Source organism: Microcebus murinus, chromosome X (assembly GCF_040939455.1).
Source record: "Microcebus murinus isolate Inina chromosome X, M.murinus_Inina_mat1.0, whole genome shotgun sequence".
NCBI lineage: Eukaryota > Metazoa > Chordata > Mammalia > Primates > Cheirogaleidae > Microcebus > Microcebus murinus.
Genome location: NC_134136.1, coordinates 63943114 through 63960447, shown reverse-complemented (window position 1 = coordinate 63960447; position 17334 = coordinate 63943114). Strand labels below are relative to the sequence as shown.

The 17334-nt window shown below is 39.2% G+C and overlaps 1 protein-coding gene and 1 pseudogene across 4 annotated transcripts in view; one reads left to right on the top strand and one right to left on the bottom strand.

Annotated features, from left to right (window-relative positions):
* Positions 1–17334, top strand: part of ARHGEF6 (Rac/Cdc42 guanine nucleotide exchange factor 6) — a 116880-nt gene that overhangs the window by 66530 nt on the left and 33016 nt on the right. For all 4 annotated transcript variants that reach the window (XM_075999396.1, XM_012756353.3, XM_012756355.3 and 1 more), the window contains 2 exons: positions 2539–2634; positions 3063–3185. In XM_075999396.1, the coding sequence (XP_075855511.1) occupies positions 2539–2634; positions 3063–3185 (219 nt within the window). The remainder of the gene's footprint in view (positions 1–2538; positions 2635–3062; positions 3186–17334) is intronic.
* LOC105866769 (chorion-specific transcription factor GCMa pseudogene) lies at positions 10160–11084 on the bottom strand (annotated as a pseudogene).

Genomic DNA, 17334 nt, shown 5'->3' with positions numbered 1-17334 from the left:
TTAAAAACAAAATGTTCAGACCCAATTCTGGTCTTAGAAATCTGAAATGATTGTCTAAGGCCTGAATTGAAAACTTCAGTTTTCATGAAAGAAAAATATTGACCATTAATTTTATTATGCTTATAGACATAACATATTTAACAAATAGTGGTTCACTACATTTATTTGCTTTTATTTTAAGTGATTAAACTTCACTAGGGATCACGATCTATATAAGTCAAATAGAAAATTTAGCAGCCAGCCCATAAAATGGAAAACAAAAGCCTGTCCCTTTACCTCAGTAAGAGTTTGCTTTTGCTGGACAGTTGCCTAAATCATTAACTTTGTGCTTAAATAAATTTAATGTTTCATTATTTTTTTCTGTTTTTGCAAATTATGCTTGTTTAAATATAATGTCTTGCTAATTTTCCCACTTGGTTATTCTCCTGGCACTGTGGGAATCTTACTTCAGTATGAAAGGATTTTGTATTCCTGTGTTGTAAGAGTTTAAACATGATCAACAACAAAGTGTTTTTTGTTATTATTATGTGAAATATGAAGTGTTCTGTGAATCATAGTTTTTAGAGCTGAATGGAACCTCAGTAAAGCATTGGTCTAGTGCCCTGGGAAAATGACTATCCTCACTGAATAGAGAAGAAACTGAAATCCAGAGTTCACTGCCTTGCCCATTACACAGGCAGTAAGTGGCCAGGTTGGGTCCACTGTATCTCCTGCCACCGAGTGAAATATGCCTTCTATTTTCTGGAGGTGACAGGCAGAGGAGGAGAGGGAAACTGAAGTGATAACCCTGGGAAGGGAGATGGTAAAATGTCAAATGAAAGCAGGGCAGATTAGCAATCAAGAAATAGTAAGAGGGGCCGGGTTCGGCGGCTCACGCCTATAATCCCAGCACTTTAGGAGGCCAAGGCAGGAGGATCTCTTGAAGGCAGGAGTTCAAGACCAGCCTGAGCAACATAATGAGACCACCACCTCAACAAAACATAGATAAATTAACTGAGTGTGCTGAGACTGAGAGTGAGCTGAGACCTGTAGTCTCAGCTACTCGGGAAGCTGAGGCAGGAGGATCGCTTGAGCTCAGGAGTTGGAGGCTGCAGTGAGCTATGATCATGCCATGGCACACTAGCCTGGGCAGCAGAGTGAGACTCTGTCTCAAAAAATATATAGTTAAGAGGAAAAAGAAAAGAGCCAGGGCAGAGGAGGTGCGAGACCTACATAGCTCCTAAACAAGTTCAGAATGCAATTATATTAATAGTAAGTTTCCATTAGTTCTAACTATCTTTTTGGCCCTGAAGTGATTTGAGCAAACCAGACTGATTATTGTCTGATCCTGAAGGGGCCAAATAAGCCCCAACTCAGGTTCTTGCTGCTCTGAGAGAGCAACAGGCAAGGAAGCTGGCTGGCTAAAGGTTTCGCTTTTGACAACCAGAATAGGGGTTTTCCAGCTTGTGGTTCAGGAGGGCATTACAGCAGAGGAACTGGGAGTTTTTTATTCTCTAGAGGTTACCGGTAATGTTTGTTTGGGTCTTCCCTTTCTTTATTAGTCAGCAAAAATTATTCTCTTGGGAATATTGCAATATTATTATTATTGTATATTATTAAGGAGAAAGAACATGTGGCAGACACTGGCCTTCTAAGCAAATCTTCCAAAACGTTTTCTCCCAAAAAGTGGTTAAGAGCATGGACTCTGGAGCTAGAATATTTTGATTCAATTTCTGTCTTTGCCATTTACTGGTTTTGTGGCTTTGGGTGATCTACTTCACTTTTTTGTGCCTGTAAAATGGAGCCAGCAATAGTACCTATCTCATAGAGTTATTATAAGATTAAAAAAAGTTCTTATTTGTAAAATGCTTGCACAAATGTTCAATGCTGTATGAGTGTTGGCTTTTGTTATTATTATCACTTACAGTCTGGTAGGGATAAGAACATTCTTCATACAAGGCCCTGGATAAAATTGTTCAGTTTGCCTTTTATTTGATGCCATTCCACTCCAAAAATAAACAAACAAACAAAATCAATATCATTTTCTTCCCTTCTGCTTCCTCTCATAAAGATTTCCTTTAGTTGATTCGTGAGCATTTTAGTTTAGGTGAACACTGATTTTGCTACTTGTTCCTGTGTATTATGTGAGCATATATAATATTCTTCAATTACTTTTCCAGTTCCTCTAGAGGAAGGTACTCAAGAATTTTTTATGCTTATTCACAGCTATGAGGTATTTTATCTCTTTAGATACTTAGATATTAAGCACTTGTCATTAATTTACTCATTGCTTTATAAAATACCTAAATGTCCTTTATGATGCTCACTTTCTTTAGGATCAGTATTCTTATTATATAAAAGGGAAATAAAGGAAAGAAGCTTAAGAAATTTGCCTAAGACCATAGAGCTGGTATAAATTAAAAAACAAAAGTTAAAAACATAGGAATTTCTTCCCTCATATTTGCCATATATTAGCAAACTATCAGCTAAGTAGACAGAGATAGGTAAATAAAGTCATCCTCAAGTTCTGTTAACTACATGTACTTTGGTTTTTTTTAGTCTGAGTACTGTGGAGTTTACATCTTTACTGGGAAACTTTGAGGAAGTATGTACATTTCAACAGACACTCTGCCAAGCCTTGGAAGAATGTTCAAAGTAAGTGTGGCATGTTTCTGTTAAGATAGCCAGCAAGGTTGTTTGTGTTTTGTTTTTCTTTTACTTGTTGTTTTATATAAGAGCCCTTTGTATTTGTACATTTGGTACAGTTTTGATACATTGTCCCAGACCAAAGTAACAATACAGAGACAATGCACTAGGTGGTGGTGTTCACAGTGTCAAACAACTGTTAGTATTACCAGCAGGGCTCTACATTGGTAGGTAGAGGTACTAGAGCTATGTTTGGTGGCTAGAGTTTAAAGCAGTGGTCAAGAGCCTGCATTTCACTGGTAAAATAGTTATAGTTTCTCTTTTAACTTTGGCAAAACTTTCGAAAAGTTTTCATGCTGCCAGCTTTAATTGGTATCATCTTCCTTTACCGCTTGTTTCCTATTTTACATTCTGTGTTTCATCTGTTTTATTTACAGGTTTCCAGAAAATCAACACAAAGTAGGAGGCTGTCTACTGAATCTCATGCCTCATTTTAAATCTATGTACCTGGCTTACTGTGCGAATCATCCTTCAGCTGTAAATGTACTCACCCACCACAGGTAAATCATTAACATTTCTCCATCTAAGCTGTTTTGCAATGAGATTCTTTCTTAGTACCACCTCATTTGGACATCCAGGGGCTCCCATTGAGCTTTTGATTATCACTGTTCATGATGCCAGGTATTCATTCATTGTTACATGGATTGATCATCCATTAATACAACAAATAATTTATTGAGCACCTACTATGTGTGAGACCCTGTACTAGCTGATGGGGATACAGTAGTGAACAAGGAGGAGAAGGTCCCCCTCTCATGGAGCTTAGAATCTTGATGGAAATGTGGATATTATTATAAACATGTTGTATTACAAAAGGGTAATTAAAAGGATGCAGTGAGACTTTGCAATGTTGGTATCAACTAAGTGGGATGGGAGGAAGGGTCAGGGAAGGCTTTCTGAAAGCAAAATTATGATTAGATTCAATGGTTTGGGCTTCCTCTGACCCAGTGAATGTTTTATCAGAGTTGCTGACAAATAGCTAAACTACATAGCTTCATCTCTTTTCGCTTTTCCTTCTTGCCTGGGTAGAGGAAGTCTCACGCAGTGACATGGATAAAAGGCAGGGAAAGGTGGAAGGAAACCAACACTTACTGTGAGCTGTGTGACTGGTACTTTAAGCAAAGTGCTCTGATAATACTTATACGTGGATATAAATTGTTTCATATTCATGATGAACAATAGAATAGTGTCTCCTTTAAGAATAAATGTCCTTTTTTCCCTTTCTTTTTATTCTTTTTTTTTTCTTTTCCTTTTTTTTTTTTTTTAATAATAAATGTCCTTGTAAGGGACCTAGATAAAGGTCACATCTCTCCCACCCTTCCTTAACCTCTGGCAACCCATCCCTGACACATTCACTGGCACATTAATCTGGCCCAGAAAACTGTATGATAGGCTTGAAGACGAAGTTTTACCTTTAAAGTCACGTGCAGGAAGTCGAGGTGGGACAATAGCAAGAACAATACACAGAGACTCTGTTGACTTAACTTGGAGACTAGATTCACAACAGGCATGGATTCTGCAGGCAGCTCAACACTGAAAATAATATTCTCAATCTGGCCTAGATTTGAGCTCCCAGAGCCAGCCTAGAGCATTAGTTGACACCAACCCTCAGAAGTGGCATGCCAGGTGTGGTGGCTCACTCCTGTAATCCTAGTACTTTGGGAGGCCAAGGTGGGAGGATTGCTTGAGCTCAGGAGTTGGAGATCAGCCTGAGCAAGAGCAAGACCCCATCTCTACTAAAAATAAAAAATATTAGCCTGGAGTCGTGGCACATACCTTGTAGTCCCAGCTACATGGGAGGCTGAGGCAGGAGATCACTTGAGCCCAGGAGTTTGAGGTTGCTATGAGGTAGGCTGACGCCGCAGCACTCTAGCCTAGGCAACAGAGTGAGAAAAGAAGTGGTAGAAATTTTGTTTTTTGTCCTGGCTTGTTAGGAGCTTTATTTATTAGCTTTATAGAGTTGTTTTGCGAGGACATTTTAAAAGTCGAATTCGCTAAGTTCTACTTGAAGATCAATTTTATTCTCCTAATCGAAGTTTTGAACTTTTATGAAATAGCAAATATGGAAATTAGAGTTTAAAGAGAGAGACTCCATGAACCTGGGATTTTTAGGCAAGTGGTTGAACTGCTTATAGCTAACATTAGCTAATAATAGCACTAACAATGTGCCAGGCATATGATGTAAAAGCATATGAGAGAGTCACTACTATTACTGTCTCTGCTTTATAGATAAGACATTGGAAGCCTTAGGTTAAGTAATCTGTCCAAGAACTCATAGCTGTTAAGGGCTGAGCCAGAATCCAGGTCAGTCAGACTTCTAAAAAATGTTTTTATTAAGATACTTATTTTATCCGCAAAAAGAATAATCTAAATGCAAATTTAAAGAATTATAATAAAATGAGCACCGATGTACCCATCACCCAGCTTAAGAAATAGAATATTACCTTTTCTTTTTTTATATAACAGCTTTATTGAGGTATAATTCACATACCATATAATTCACCCATTTAAGTTGTACAGTTAAATGACTTTTAGTATATTTGCAGAGTTGAGCAACTTGCACCACGATCAATTTTAGAACATTTTCATAACCCCCCAAACAAACGGATACCCATTAGCAGTCACTCCCTTTTTCCCCTCAACCTCACTAGCTCAAGGCAACCACACTACAGTACTTCATGTCACTATGGATTTGCTTATTCTGGACATTTCGTTTAAGTGGAATCATACAACACATATCCTTTTGTGTCTGGCTTTGTTCACTTAGCATAATTTTTTCAAGGTTCATTCACATTATAGCATGTATTGGTACATGGTTTTCTAAATTGCCAAATATTCCATTGCATGGATACCACATATTGTTCTCCCATTCACCAGCTGATGGACTGTGACTAGTGCTGCTATGAACATTCATTGTACAAGTCTTTGCAAGGACATATGTTTTCATTTTACCTGGGAGTGGAACTGCTGGATCATATGGTAACTCAATGTTTCACCTTTATTTTTATTTATTTATTTTTTTGAGACAGAGTCTCGCTTTGTTGTCCAGGCTAGAGTGAGTGCTGTGCCATCAGCCCAGCTCACAGCAACCTCAAACTCCTGGGCTCAGGCAATTCTTCTGCTCCAGCCTCCTGAGTAGCTGGGACTACAGGCATGTGCCACCATGCTCGGCTAATTTTTTCTATATATATTAGTTGGCCAATTAATTTCTTTCTATTTATAGTAGAGACCGGGTCTTGATCCTGCTCAGGTTGGTTTCGAACTCCTGATCTCGAGCAATCCGCCCGTCTCAGCCTCCCAGAGTGCTAGGATTACAGGTGTGAGCCACCGCGCCCAGCCTATGTTTCACTTAGAGGAACTGTCAGACTCTTTTCCAAAGTGACTGCGCCAATTGATTTTCCTACTAGCAGTGTATGAGGGTTCCATTTTCTCCACATCCTCGCCAACATTTGTTATTGTCAGACTTTTTGATTATAGCCATGTTAGTGGGTGTGAAGTGGTTTCTCATTGTGAGATTGATATGCATTTTCCTCATGAATAATGATGTTGGGCATCTTTCATGTACCTATTGGCAATTTGTATATCTTCATTTGGAGAAATATCTATTCAGATCCTTAGCCTGTTTTTAAATTGGGTTGTCTTTTTATTGAGATATAATTTACATACCATAAAATCTACCATTTAAAAGTGTACAGTTCAGGGTTGGTGCGGTGGCTCATGACTGTAATCCTAGCACTCTGGATGGCCGAGGCCCTGAGCAAGAGTGAGACCTCGTCTCTACTAAAAATAGAAAGAAATTAATTGGCCAACTTACAAAGAAAAAGTTAGCCAGTTAGTCGGGCATGGTGGCGCATGCCTGTAGTCCCAGCTCCTCGGGAGACTGAGGCAGAAGGATCTCTTGAGCCCGGGAGTTTGAGATTGTTGTGAGCTAGGCTGATGTCACGGCACTCTAGCTGGGGCAACAGTGACTCTGTCTCAAAAAAAAAAAAAGTGTACAGTTCAATGTTTTTTAATATATTCACAAGATTGTGCAGCCATCACCACTATCTAGTTCCAGAGTGTTTTCATTACCTTCCCCTCCAAAAAAACCTTGTACCCTGTAGCAGTCACTCTCCATTTCTGATGGCTAATGATATTGAGCATCTTTTTGTCTTGCTTATTGAATTTTTTTTTTGAAACAGACTCTCTCTCTCTGTCACCCCAGCTAGAGTTGCAGTGGCGTCATAGTAACTCACTGCAACCTCAAACTTGTGGGTTCAAGTGATCCTCCTGCCTTGGCCTCCCGAGTAGCTGGGACTACAGGCGTGTGCCTCCATGCCTGGCTAATTTTCCTATTTTTTTGTAGAGATGGGATATTGCTCTTGCTCAGGCTGGCTTCGAACTCCTGAACTCAAATGATCCTCCTGTCTAAGCCTCCTAGAGTGCTAGGATTACAGGCGTGAGCCACCGTGCCCAGCAGCTTATTGGATATTTTAATATCTTCTTTGGAAATATGTCTATTCAAATCCTTTGCCCACTTTAAAAATCAAGTTGTCTTTTCATTCTTGAGTTGCAATAATTTTTTAATATATTTTGGATATTATAATATGTTCTTTTTTTTTTCTGAGTTGGTCTCACTCTGTAGCCCCAGCTAGGGTACAGTGGCATTATCATAGCTCACTGCAATCACCAATCCCCCGGGCTCAAGCGATCCTCCTGTCTTAGCCTCCCTAGTAGCTGGGACTACAGGTATGCACCACCATGCCCAGCTTATTTTTTCTACTTTTAGTAGAGAGGGGGTCTCACTCTTGCTCAGGCTGGTCTTGAACTCCTGAGCTCAAATGATCCTCCTGCCTCGGCCTCCAGAGTGCTAGGATTAGAAACATGAGCTACCGTATCCACCTGGATATTATATTCTTACCAGATATAAGCATACATTGGAGATATTGTGGGCTCAGTTCTAGACCACCTCAATAAAGTGAATATTGCAATAAAATAAGATGAATTCTTGGTTTCTTAGTGCATATAAAAGTTATGTTTATGGACATGCAGATTCGATTAATAGACATTGGAGACTCCAAAAGGGGAGAAGGTAGAAGGGGGATGAGGGATGAAAAATTGCCTATTGGGTACAACGTGTACTATTCGGGTGATAGGTACACTGAAACCTGAGACTTCACCACTATGCAATATATCCATGTAACAAAACCATACTTATACCCCCTAAATCTATAAAAATGAGAGAGAGAGAGAGAGAGAGAGAAGTTATGTTTACACTATGCTATAGCCTATCACATGTGGAATAGCATTATGTCTAAAACAGCAGTGTAAATACTTTAATTTAAAAAACTTGTTTGCTAAAAAATGCTAACAATCATCTGAGCCATCATAATCTTTTTACTATAAAAGGTCTTGCTTTGATGTTGATGACTGTTGATTGATGAGTGTGGTGTTTGCTGAAGCCTGGGGTGGCTGTGACAGTTTCTTTCTTTTCCTTTTTTTTTTTTTTTTTTTTTTTTTTGAGACAGAGTCTCACTCTCTTGCCGGAGCCACAGTCTCCTGGTGTAAGCCTAGCTCACAGCAACCTCAGACTTCTGGGCTCAAGCAATCCTTCTGTCTCAGCCTCCCAACTAGCCGAGACTACAGGCATGCGCTAATTTTTTTCTATATATTTTTAGTTGTCCAGCCAATTTCTTTCTATTTTTTTCATAGAGACAGGGTCTCGCTCTTGCTCAGGCTGGTCTCGAACTCCTGAGCTCAAACAATCTGCCTGCCTCGGCCTCCCAGAGTGCGGGGGATTACAGGCATGAACCACCATGCCCAGCCCAACAATTTCTTAAAACAACAATGAAATTTCCCACATTGATGGACTCTTCCTTTCATGACAGATTTCTTTGTAGGGTGCGATGCTGTTTGATAGCATTTTATTTGTAGTAGAACTTCTTTCAAAATTGGAGTCAATTCTTTCAAACCTTGCCACTGCTTTACCAACTAAATATATATAATATTCTAAATCCTTTGTTGTCATTTCAACAATGTTCACAGCATCTTCACCAGGAGTAGGTTCTATCTCAAGAAACCACTTTCCTTGCTCATCCATAAGAAGCAACTCCTCATTCATTCAAGTTGTATATGCTTTTGGTATTATAGCTAAGAAACTGTTGCTTAATCCAGGTCATGAAGATTTATGCCTCTCTATTTTCTAAGTGTTATCTATCAAATTGGTGCTAATTGATCAACATTAATGTGCATATATGGAAGTAACATTCATTGGGTGTTGGGCAGGTGGCGGGGGGCAGGCATGTTCACACCTAATGGGTGCGGTGCACACTGAGGGATGGGCACACTTGTAGTTCTGACTCAGGTTGTGCAAAGGCAATATATATAACCTAAACATTTATACCCCCGTAATATTCTGAAATAAAAAAAGTTTTATAATTTTAGCTTTTATATTTAGGTCTTTATTTTAAGTTAACTTTTGCATATGGTGTGAGGTAAGGGTCCAACTTTATTCCTTGCTTGTGGATATCCAGTTGTTCCATCACCATTTGTTGATTTTTATTCTTATAAATTTAAGTTGTGTTTTATGGCCCATAATGTGGTCTGTGTTGGTGAACGTTGCATGTGAGCTTGGGAAGAATGTATATTTTGCTGCTGTTGAATGAAATAGTCTATAAATGTCAATTAGGATCACTTGATTGATGGTGCTGTTCAGTTCAACTGTATCCTAACTAACTTTCTGCCTGATGGATCTGTCAATTACTAGTAAAGGATGTTGAAGTCTCTATCCATAATAGTGGATTTATCTGTTTCTCTTTTCACTTCTATCAATTTTTGTTTTATGTATTTTGATACTCTGTTGTTAGGTGCATTCACATTAAGGATTGTTATGACCTTGTTGGAGAATTGGCCCTTTTATCATTAACACATTAACTTCCATGGGAATTATATTGAACTTATGCTAGTTTTGAGTCCAGGGCCTCATGAAGCACGTGTAACTCACATGTTTCTTCACCTTGGGAGCTGCAGGAACTATTTTTCAAGTTGCATATAACTCATGCACAGAACATAATAAAAATGACAAATTTTTCATTAAATTAGAAAGGATTGTTTTGGTTTTGAAGTTTTTATTCTATTTTTGTAATAAAACACTGTGGCCCCAAGGAAAAAATTTTTTCTAGTGTGGCAGTCAATGTGTTAAATATCTATTAATATATATGTCAAAACACAATAATACACAGTTATATATAATATAATTTTATGTCTATTGATGAAACAGAATAAGGAAAGCAAGGATATACTTAATAGTGTTTGTTATATTAACTTTCTTATTTACTATTCTGTTTATCTTTATTTCTTCCTGTGAATTTGACTTACTATTTGGTATCATATTCTTATTCCAATAGACCTTTGTTACTACCCACCTCTTTTGTGCCATCAAATATTAAATTTCTGTATATTATTGGCCCCAGAATAAAATTAGAGGAAAGAATAATTAGGATGATAGTTGTGTTTTTATTGTGAAAGCAGTGTTTTTATTACATGTTTGCAGATCATTGTAATCTGAGTAAACTACAGAGGCGGAAGGCAGAAGCAGGTTTCCGCTATTGTGTATCCTACTATTGGACAATTTGCATTCATAGAGCTTAGTGGAATCCAAGGTGGAAGTCAGGTCAACCAGATTGGTGGTTCTCCCCAAACCATAACGTTTGGAGAAGGGTTAGCAATCATTTAGTGAATTCTACTGGTGAGTGTGAGCTATTAAATCTTCACTGTAACTACAAGGCAATCAGATGCCTTCCTGGAAAGATCAAGTTAAATGTAAACTTCCCTGACTTTGTATTTCACCTGGAAGAGACATTGTCTTTGGGCTTCCTTTCAGGTTCAAGGAGATAGAGGAGGACACTGTGGGCTTTCTTCGTGGCTCTTCTTGCCTCAGCTTCCAATTTTGGTTTCTAATTTTCAATGATCATCCTCTCCCTTTGACTGGAAAAATATGAAACGTTTGTTGTGCCTCCAGAACTTGGTGACTGTGAACCCCTCATGGCCGAAGCAAGGAATTAGCTTAAGAGGCCCATTATAGTTGAGACAGTGTCTCTGCTGCTACTTTTTGCTGGGCTTTTGTCACAGATGGCAGGTCTCAGGTAGATCTTGTGCCCCTCCTCTGCAGAGCAGTCAGGCCACAGCACCACACTTGGGCAGGACTTCTTAAGGATAAGGAAGTTGTGTTTGTTCGTGTTGCTTGTGCATGGTGCTCAGGTGCCCCTGCTCGTTCTTGTCCTCTGAGGTGTAGATGTGCTTCATGTAAGAATCTGTCCCCTCCTGAAACCCGTCTTTTTGACTTTCTGTGGCAGTTTCAGTTCATTAATATCCAAGCTTAACATATGTTTGTCTTCAGAATCAAAGTCATCAGGTCCATGATAAGGTCAGGCCACCCAAGGTTTTCATCTATTCAACTAAGTGCTTGAGAATTTTTCTCTCAAAGATTCCTGATATAGTTGGATCAGTCCACTCAAGCAGCTTAGACCAGGAGACTATTTTCTGAGGTTTTATCGGATTTAAAGATTTCCTTGATGGAGTTATGGTTGAAGAGAATCAAGATGAACTTGATGAGGCCTGATTGGAGATTTTGGGAAAGGGAAAGTGGTAGAGAATTTTTTTAAAGAGTGAAGGAAGATGAAAAACATAGAGGAAAAATGTTACCTAAATAATTTGGACGATGACATTCCCTAGACCAAGAGTCTAATGATCTCAGAGAATCTTCCTTTGTTTTTAAAAAATATAAGACTATTTAAGCATGTGCTGCCTTTGCCTTCAGGAAAACCAAAGGCTGTGGTCCAAATAGAGATTATCTTTACCTAGAAGAGAAAACCAGCTGGAAAGCTGCTACGTCCTCATCCCTGGGTCTTGCAACCCAAATCTCTTGATTCCTTCTTCTGCCGTTTCAGATCTACCGTTGAGCCTCTCTAAAGAAATTTCAAATTTCAGCTATTGTACTTTTTAATTTCAAAATGTTCATTTGGTTCTTTTTTTCTTTACTAATGTTCTGTATTTGTTGGGACATTGTCGTCATAGCTTCCTTTACTTCTTTAAGCATGGTTTCCTTTTGTTCTTTGAACATATTTATAATGGCTACTTTGAAGTCTTTGTTAAGTCTGACATTTTGTCACTCTCATAGACAATTTCTGTTGTCTCTTATTTTCCTCCCAGCGAACGGGTCACACATTCTTGTTTCTTTGCATGTCACATAATTTTTTTGGGGGGGTTGAAAACTAGATGTTTTAGGTAATTTTAGGTTTCACAACTCTGGATGCTGATTCCATTCCCTACTCTGTGGGCCTTATTTTTGTTGTTTGCTTATTTGTTTAGTAACTTGATTAGACCATTTTAGTGAAGTTTGTTTTCCCCACAGTGTACAACCTCTATTGTCACTCCTCAGAGGGCACAGCATTGGTAAGGCATGCAGTCACCCTCGAATGATAGTGATTTTAGCAGGACTCCCTTTGACTGTCTATCTCCCTGATCTCTCTGGTCAACTCCATATGGTATCACACCCAGGTGTTAGGCTCTATTAATTTCCAGCTGATGGCTCTAATGTTTTTGACAACTCCTTGCAGCATAAATTACTCCACCATCTGATCTAATTAAGTTCAAGTAGGGATAGCTGTTGAGACCAGACTTTGAGATTTGCTCTGACTCTTCTTAGCACTTCCTAGGTGGTTCTCTCTGGTGACCTAGCTAGCTTATGCTTCAGCTTGTTGCTCTTAAATCAGAGGAGCTACTAGCCTCCTTTTATTTGCTTACTACCAAAATCTCCATTATTGCCGAGTGGCTCACGCCTGTAATCCTAGCACTCTGGGAGGCCGAGGCGGGCGGATTGCTCGAGGTCAGGAGTTCAAAATCAGCCTGAGCAAGAGTGAGATCCTGTCTCTACTAAAAATAGAAAGAAATTAATTGGCCAACTAATACATATAGAAAAAATTAGCCGGGCATGGTGGAGCATGCCTGTAGTCCCAGCTACTCAGGAGGCTGAGGCAAAAGGGTTGCTTGAGCCCAGGAGTTTGAGGTTGCTATGAGCTAGGCTGATGCCACAGCACTCACTCTAGCCTGGGCAACAAAGTGAGACTCTGTCTCAAAAAATAAAAAATAAAAATCTCCATTGTTTTTGCAAGAGCCCTTAGGCTTGAATTTCTCTCTTTGCAGAGAGCTTTAGAACTCTCTGTTCCTATGGACTGCCTCTCGCCCTGGGCAAAATCTAATTCCTCTGGGGGCTGGGCAGTGTAGTAGCCTTTGGTCTTCTTAGCTTGCCTCTTCCAGCATGGAACCTCTGCCCTCCATGAGAGCTGAGGTGAGGTGATTGAGCCCCGGTATTTTTAATTTCATTTTATTTGTTTGAGACAGTCTCGCTCAGTTGCCCTGGCTAGAGTGCCATGGCGTCAGCTTAGCTCACAGCAACCTCAAACTCCTGGGCTCAAGCGATCCTCCTGCCTCAGCCTCCTGAGTAGTTGGAACTATAGGCATGTACCACCATGCCGGGCTAATTTTTTCTATATATTTTTAGTTGCCCAGCTAATTTATTTCTATTTTTAGAAGAGACGAGGTCTCACTCTTGCTCAGGCTGGTCTCGAACTCCTGACCTCATGCTATCCTCCTGCCTTGGCCTCCCAGAATGCTAGGATTACAGGCGGGAGCCACCATGCCCACTGAGCCCCAGTATTTTCAACCTGCCAGTGCTGGGGTAGAGCCTCCAACCTATGTGTTGGGGGTTGGATGAAGGGAGCTTTCAACCTCTCAGCCACACTCACCAGGAATTTACATTCTTTTACACAGAGTTGAAGGGAGTGAGATGTGCTGGTAGCCTGTCTCTCCTGGTGAGAAATCATATTTTTTGACCGGGAGCCAGCGAGAGAGGCCTCTCTTCTTGGCCACAAGTGCCTGGAGTGGAGCTTCTGTCAAGCTGAGCTGGGAAGGAGGGAGAGCGGAGGAGAGCTGGTCAGGCATGGCTCACATGCTATAAATTCTCCCTGTTCTTACTGAGTTTTAGTGGGTTTTCTTGATTAACTTTTCTTTCACTTACCATATTCCATTGGGACAGTTTCTAGAGATTTGAAATGGTTGTTTTTATAGTTTCCACCAGCTATGCTTGTTTCCCTGGGGAGTGGGTCCAATGAGCATCTCATGCCACCATCCCAAAAGTCAAACTCACCATTTTAAGTCCTTCTGCTCCCCTACCTGATCTGAGCCTGAACTTTTTTTACCACTTTTATATTGTGTCAGTTCACAATTCTACCATTTAGAAGCTGTTACCCAAGGTAATTAACTTAATTTTTAAGCCTTAGTTTCCTCACTTGTAAAATGAAGATAAAGCCACCTACTTTGTAGGGTTGCTGTTAGGACTAAATGAAGTAATGTATACAAAATCTCCAGCATAGACCATGAGGTAGTTGTTGCCATGCCCCATGTCTACTTTATTCATCTTCTACCTACCAGCTGCTAGTTGCTTTTTAGAAAAAAAAAACAATGAAATATTTCAAGCATACAAAGAACAGAGTTAATATAACACACACCCACGTACCCACCACTCAGCTTAAAAAACAAATTGTAGATGCAAAGCAAGTCTTGTGTATACTCTCCAATATTTCCTTCTCCTCCCTCACTCACTAGAGGGAACCAAAGTCCTACATCTGTTTTTGTCATTTCCAGGAATGTTTTCATACTTTACTACATATCTACAATAGAGAAAAAATGGTTCACAGACTTTTTTCCTTTGATGGATACATAAACATCCTGTGTATATAACGGTAAAATCTTTAACACTAATAAAATGAAATCCCCCTCATATTAGCTCACTATTTATATGAGCACATGTTCTTTACCTTTTGATGTGAGAACAGCAATTCTGGATGAATACCAGAAAGACATGGTTTACCTCAGACTTTCTGTGATATTTACAGAGTTTCTGTTGTAACTCTATGTGTTAAAATGTTACTGACTGCATTTACCTATGTTAGGAATTTTATTTTATAAATAAAATTAACTCCAACATTATGATTTAAAGTTTGTTACACAGTTGATTTAAAGATTCTCAACTTTGGGGAAATTATAATGCCCTGTTTACTTGATTTTGGTTGGTGTTGTTGTTTTGAGAATCTTATAATATCCTTTGAAATGATGGAAGATTCACTGGACTCTTCATAGACCAAAATTTTTACCTTACTGGTTTATTTACATGTAAGGGATAAACATTAAAATACTCGAGGTTTTCCTCAGATGTGCTTCTAATATAATCTCAGTTATTTTACATGCATCTTGTAGTAATTTATGCTGACATATTAAAAGAAAAGCATAGTTGAATGAAATTCACAGAAAATTCAGGTTAAAATTTTGTTTTACATGAAGGTTGCAGCTGAAATAAGGACATTGGTATCTGTTCATTCCGTGCTGAAGTTGTGACGTTCAGGTGAACTTCTTCCTTTCAGCCTGGAGGTGGCAATACCACATTAGAAATGCTCCCAACAATTGGCCATGAAACCGCATCCAGCCTTAAAATTGTATGGTTGCCTGCAGGTCCCTTGTTAAAAATGCTGTAATATATTGCCTGAATTTGGATATGTAATCAGCCCCCAACCTTGGTGTGTCCCCATATTTGCATATATTTGAATGGCTGCCGCAGTTTCTTGCTATCCCGGGGGTGAGGTCTTTTGGGATTTCCCCTGTCTCTCCCCTGCAGGCTTACCGTGGCAGCTCCTGTTTCTTCCTGGGAATAACCTCTCCCTTACAAAATACCCACTTCTCTCCCGTGCTTGCTTTGGTGTCGCATCCATCCTTTTCACGAGGCAGAGGGTCAGCACAGAGGGCAGGGAGAGGAGGAGTTGGCGCTAAGACTGATCTGGACCTCACTTCCGTTGCTGTTGTGGCGACAACCCCGAGCGGCACTGTGTACTTTTCCTCTTGTTAGTTCTCGTCACTCTCTGTTTACGATTGTTGCCAGCAATGAAGACTTTGAGAGATGCCCAAAAAGTTGTAGACTTGCTTCCGGGACAAGGAGCATAGGAAAAATTCTGAAATTCTGAGCCTTGGTTCTGTTCTGTTTCTGTCTTTGAGGAATCAGGGAAGGGAGCAAGTGAGACTCACAAACAGAGGTGGCAGGTGTTAAAAAAAAGAGCAGACAGGCTGGGTGCAGTGGCTCATGCCTGTACTCATAGCACTTTAGGAGGCCAAGGCAGGAGGATCACTTGAGGCCAGGAATTGGAGGCTGCAGTGAGCTGTGATGATACCACTGCATTCCAGCCTGGGCAACAGAGCAAGACCCTGGCTCATAAAAAAAAAAAAAAAAAAAGGGAGCATACAGTCATATCTCTGGAATTAGATAAATATAAAAAGGAAAACAGGGATCCACCCAACCCAGTGTGAGCAGCACCCCTGGGATTTTCCACTAGTCAGAAGCCCAGGCCTCCCCATTTGGGCCACAGTGATTCCCTCTGCTAGGTAGAGTCATGAACATTCAAATTAGAAATCTATACAAAGGTTCCACAGAAACACTGTTATATGAGAAAGTTAAGCTCTGTAGTGTTATTATAATGTACATAGTTTTTTCTTCAGCTTTCCATCCCAACCCAGTTTGTACCAGAGCACCATCCATCATACATTCTATGAAGCAAATGTGCTGAGTTTTAAACAGCATTCTTACATTGAGAACTGCTTCTATTGTATTACAACCCATATACAGAACATGTTAAGCTTGAAAAGAAAATCTTAGCCCATTGCCATTTTGAATGGGCTGTATAAAAACTGCATTTTAAAGACAGATTGTTCTTTAGTATAACAATATTTGTGTATTAAATTTATTTGGCTAAGTAAAATGTGTCTTTTAGAATTTATTTTATCATAGATAAATGGGCTTTATAGGACAGTTTTATTCTTTTTTTGCAGTAATAAAATTTTCTTTTCTTTCCAAGAACCAGTGTTTTAATCAAAAACAGTGATCTCATGTTGTGTTGAAAATTTTTGAATTTTTATAATATTTAGCAAACCTAGAAATTAGACTGCTGCATGAAAAGTAATAACAAAGTGCACATTAACATATGCTTTTAATTGCTGTAACTCTTGCATCGATTAGAGTAGAATGTCGAGGATGCAGGCAATTATTTAGTCATGAGGAAAAAAATAAGACTTGTTTACCAAATTGAAAAGAAATTAGGAAAGTGATTTTCTCCAAATTACATTTCTACTCAAATGCACTCTTCAAATCTGAGCTATTTCCCTAATTATATTTAATATGCCATGAATTTTTAAACCTCTTTATGCACTTTATGCTCTTGGTTGGAAATTAAACATCAATTCAATTTTCATTAAGTTGGAAATCACAGGTACTGGTAGTTTTTAAAGATGTGATGTTAACAAGGTATTTGTTTGGAATAATCATAATAGTAATAAAAATGCATCTATTGACTACTTTAAAGTTTACAAAATACTGTACTTTCCTGTAGAGAGGCAGTATTGTATCATGACAAGACCCGAGGCTTTGGCTTCAGACCTGGGTATGAATCCCACCTTAGTCACTTGTTAGCTGTTAACTCACCCTTCTTGAGTCTCAGGTTTCTCATCTGTAAAATGGGGGGAATATCTATGTTGAAATATTGTTGTGAATATTAAACTAGAACGAATGCT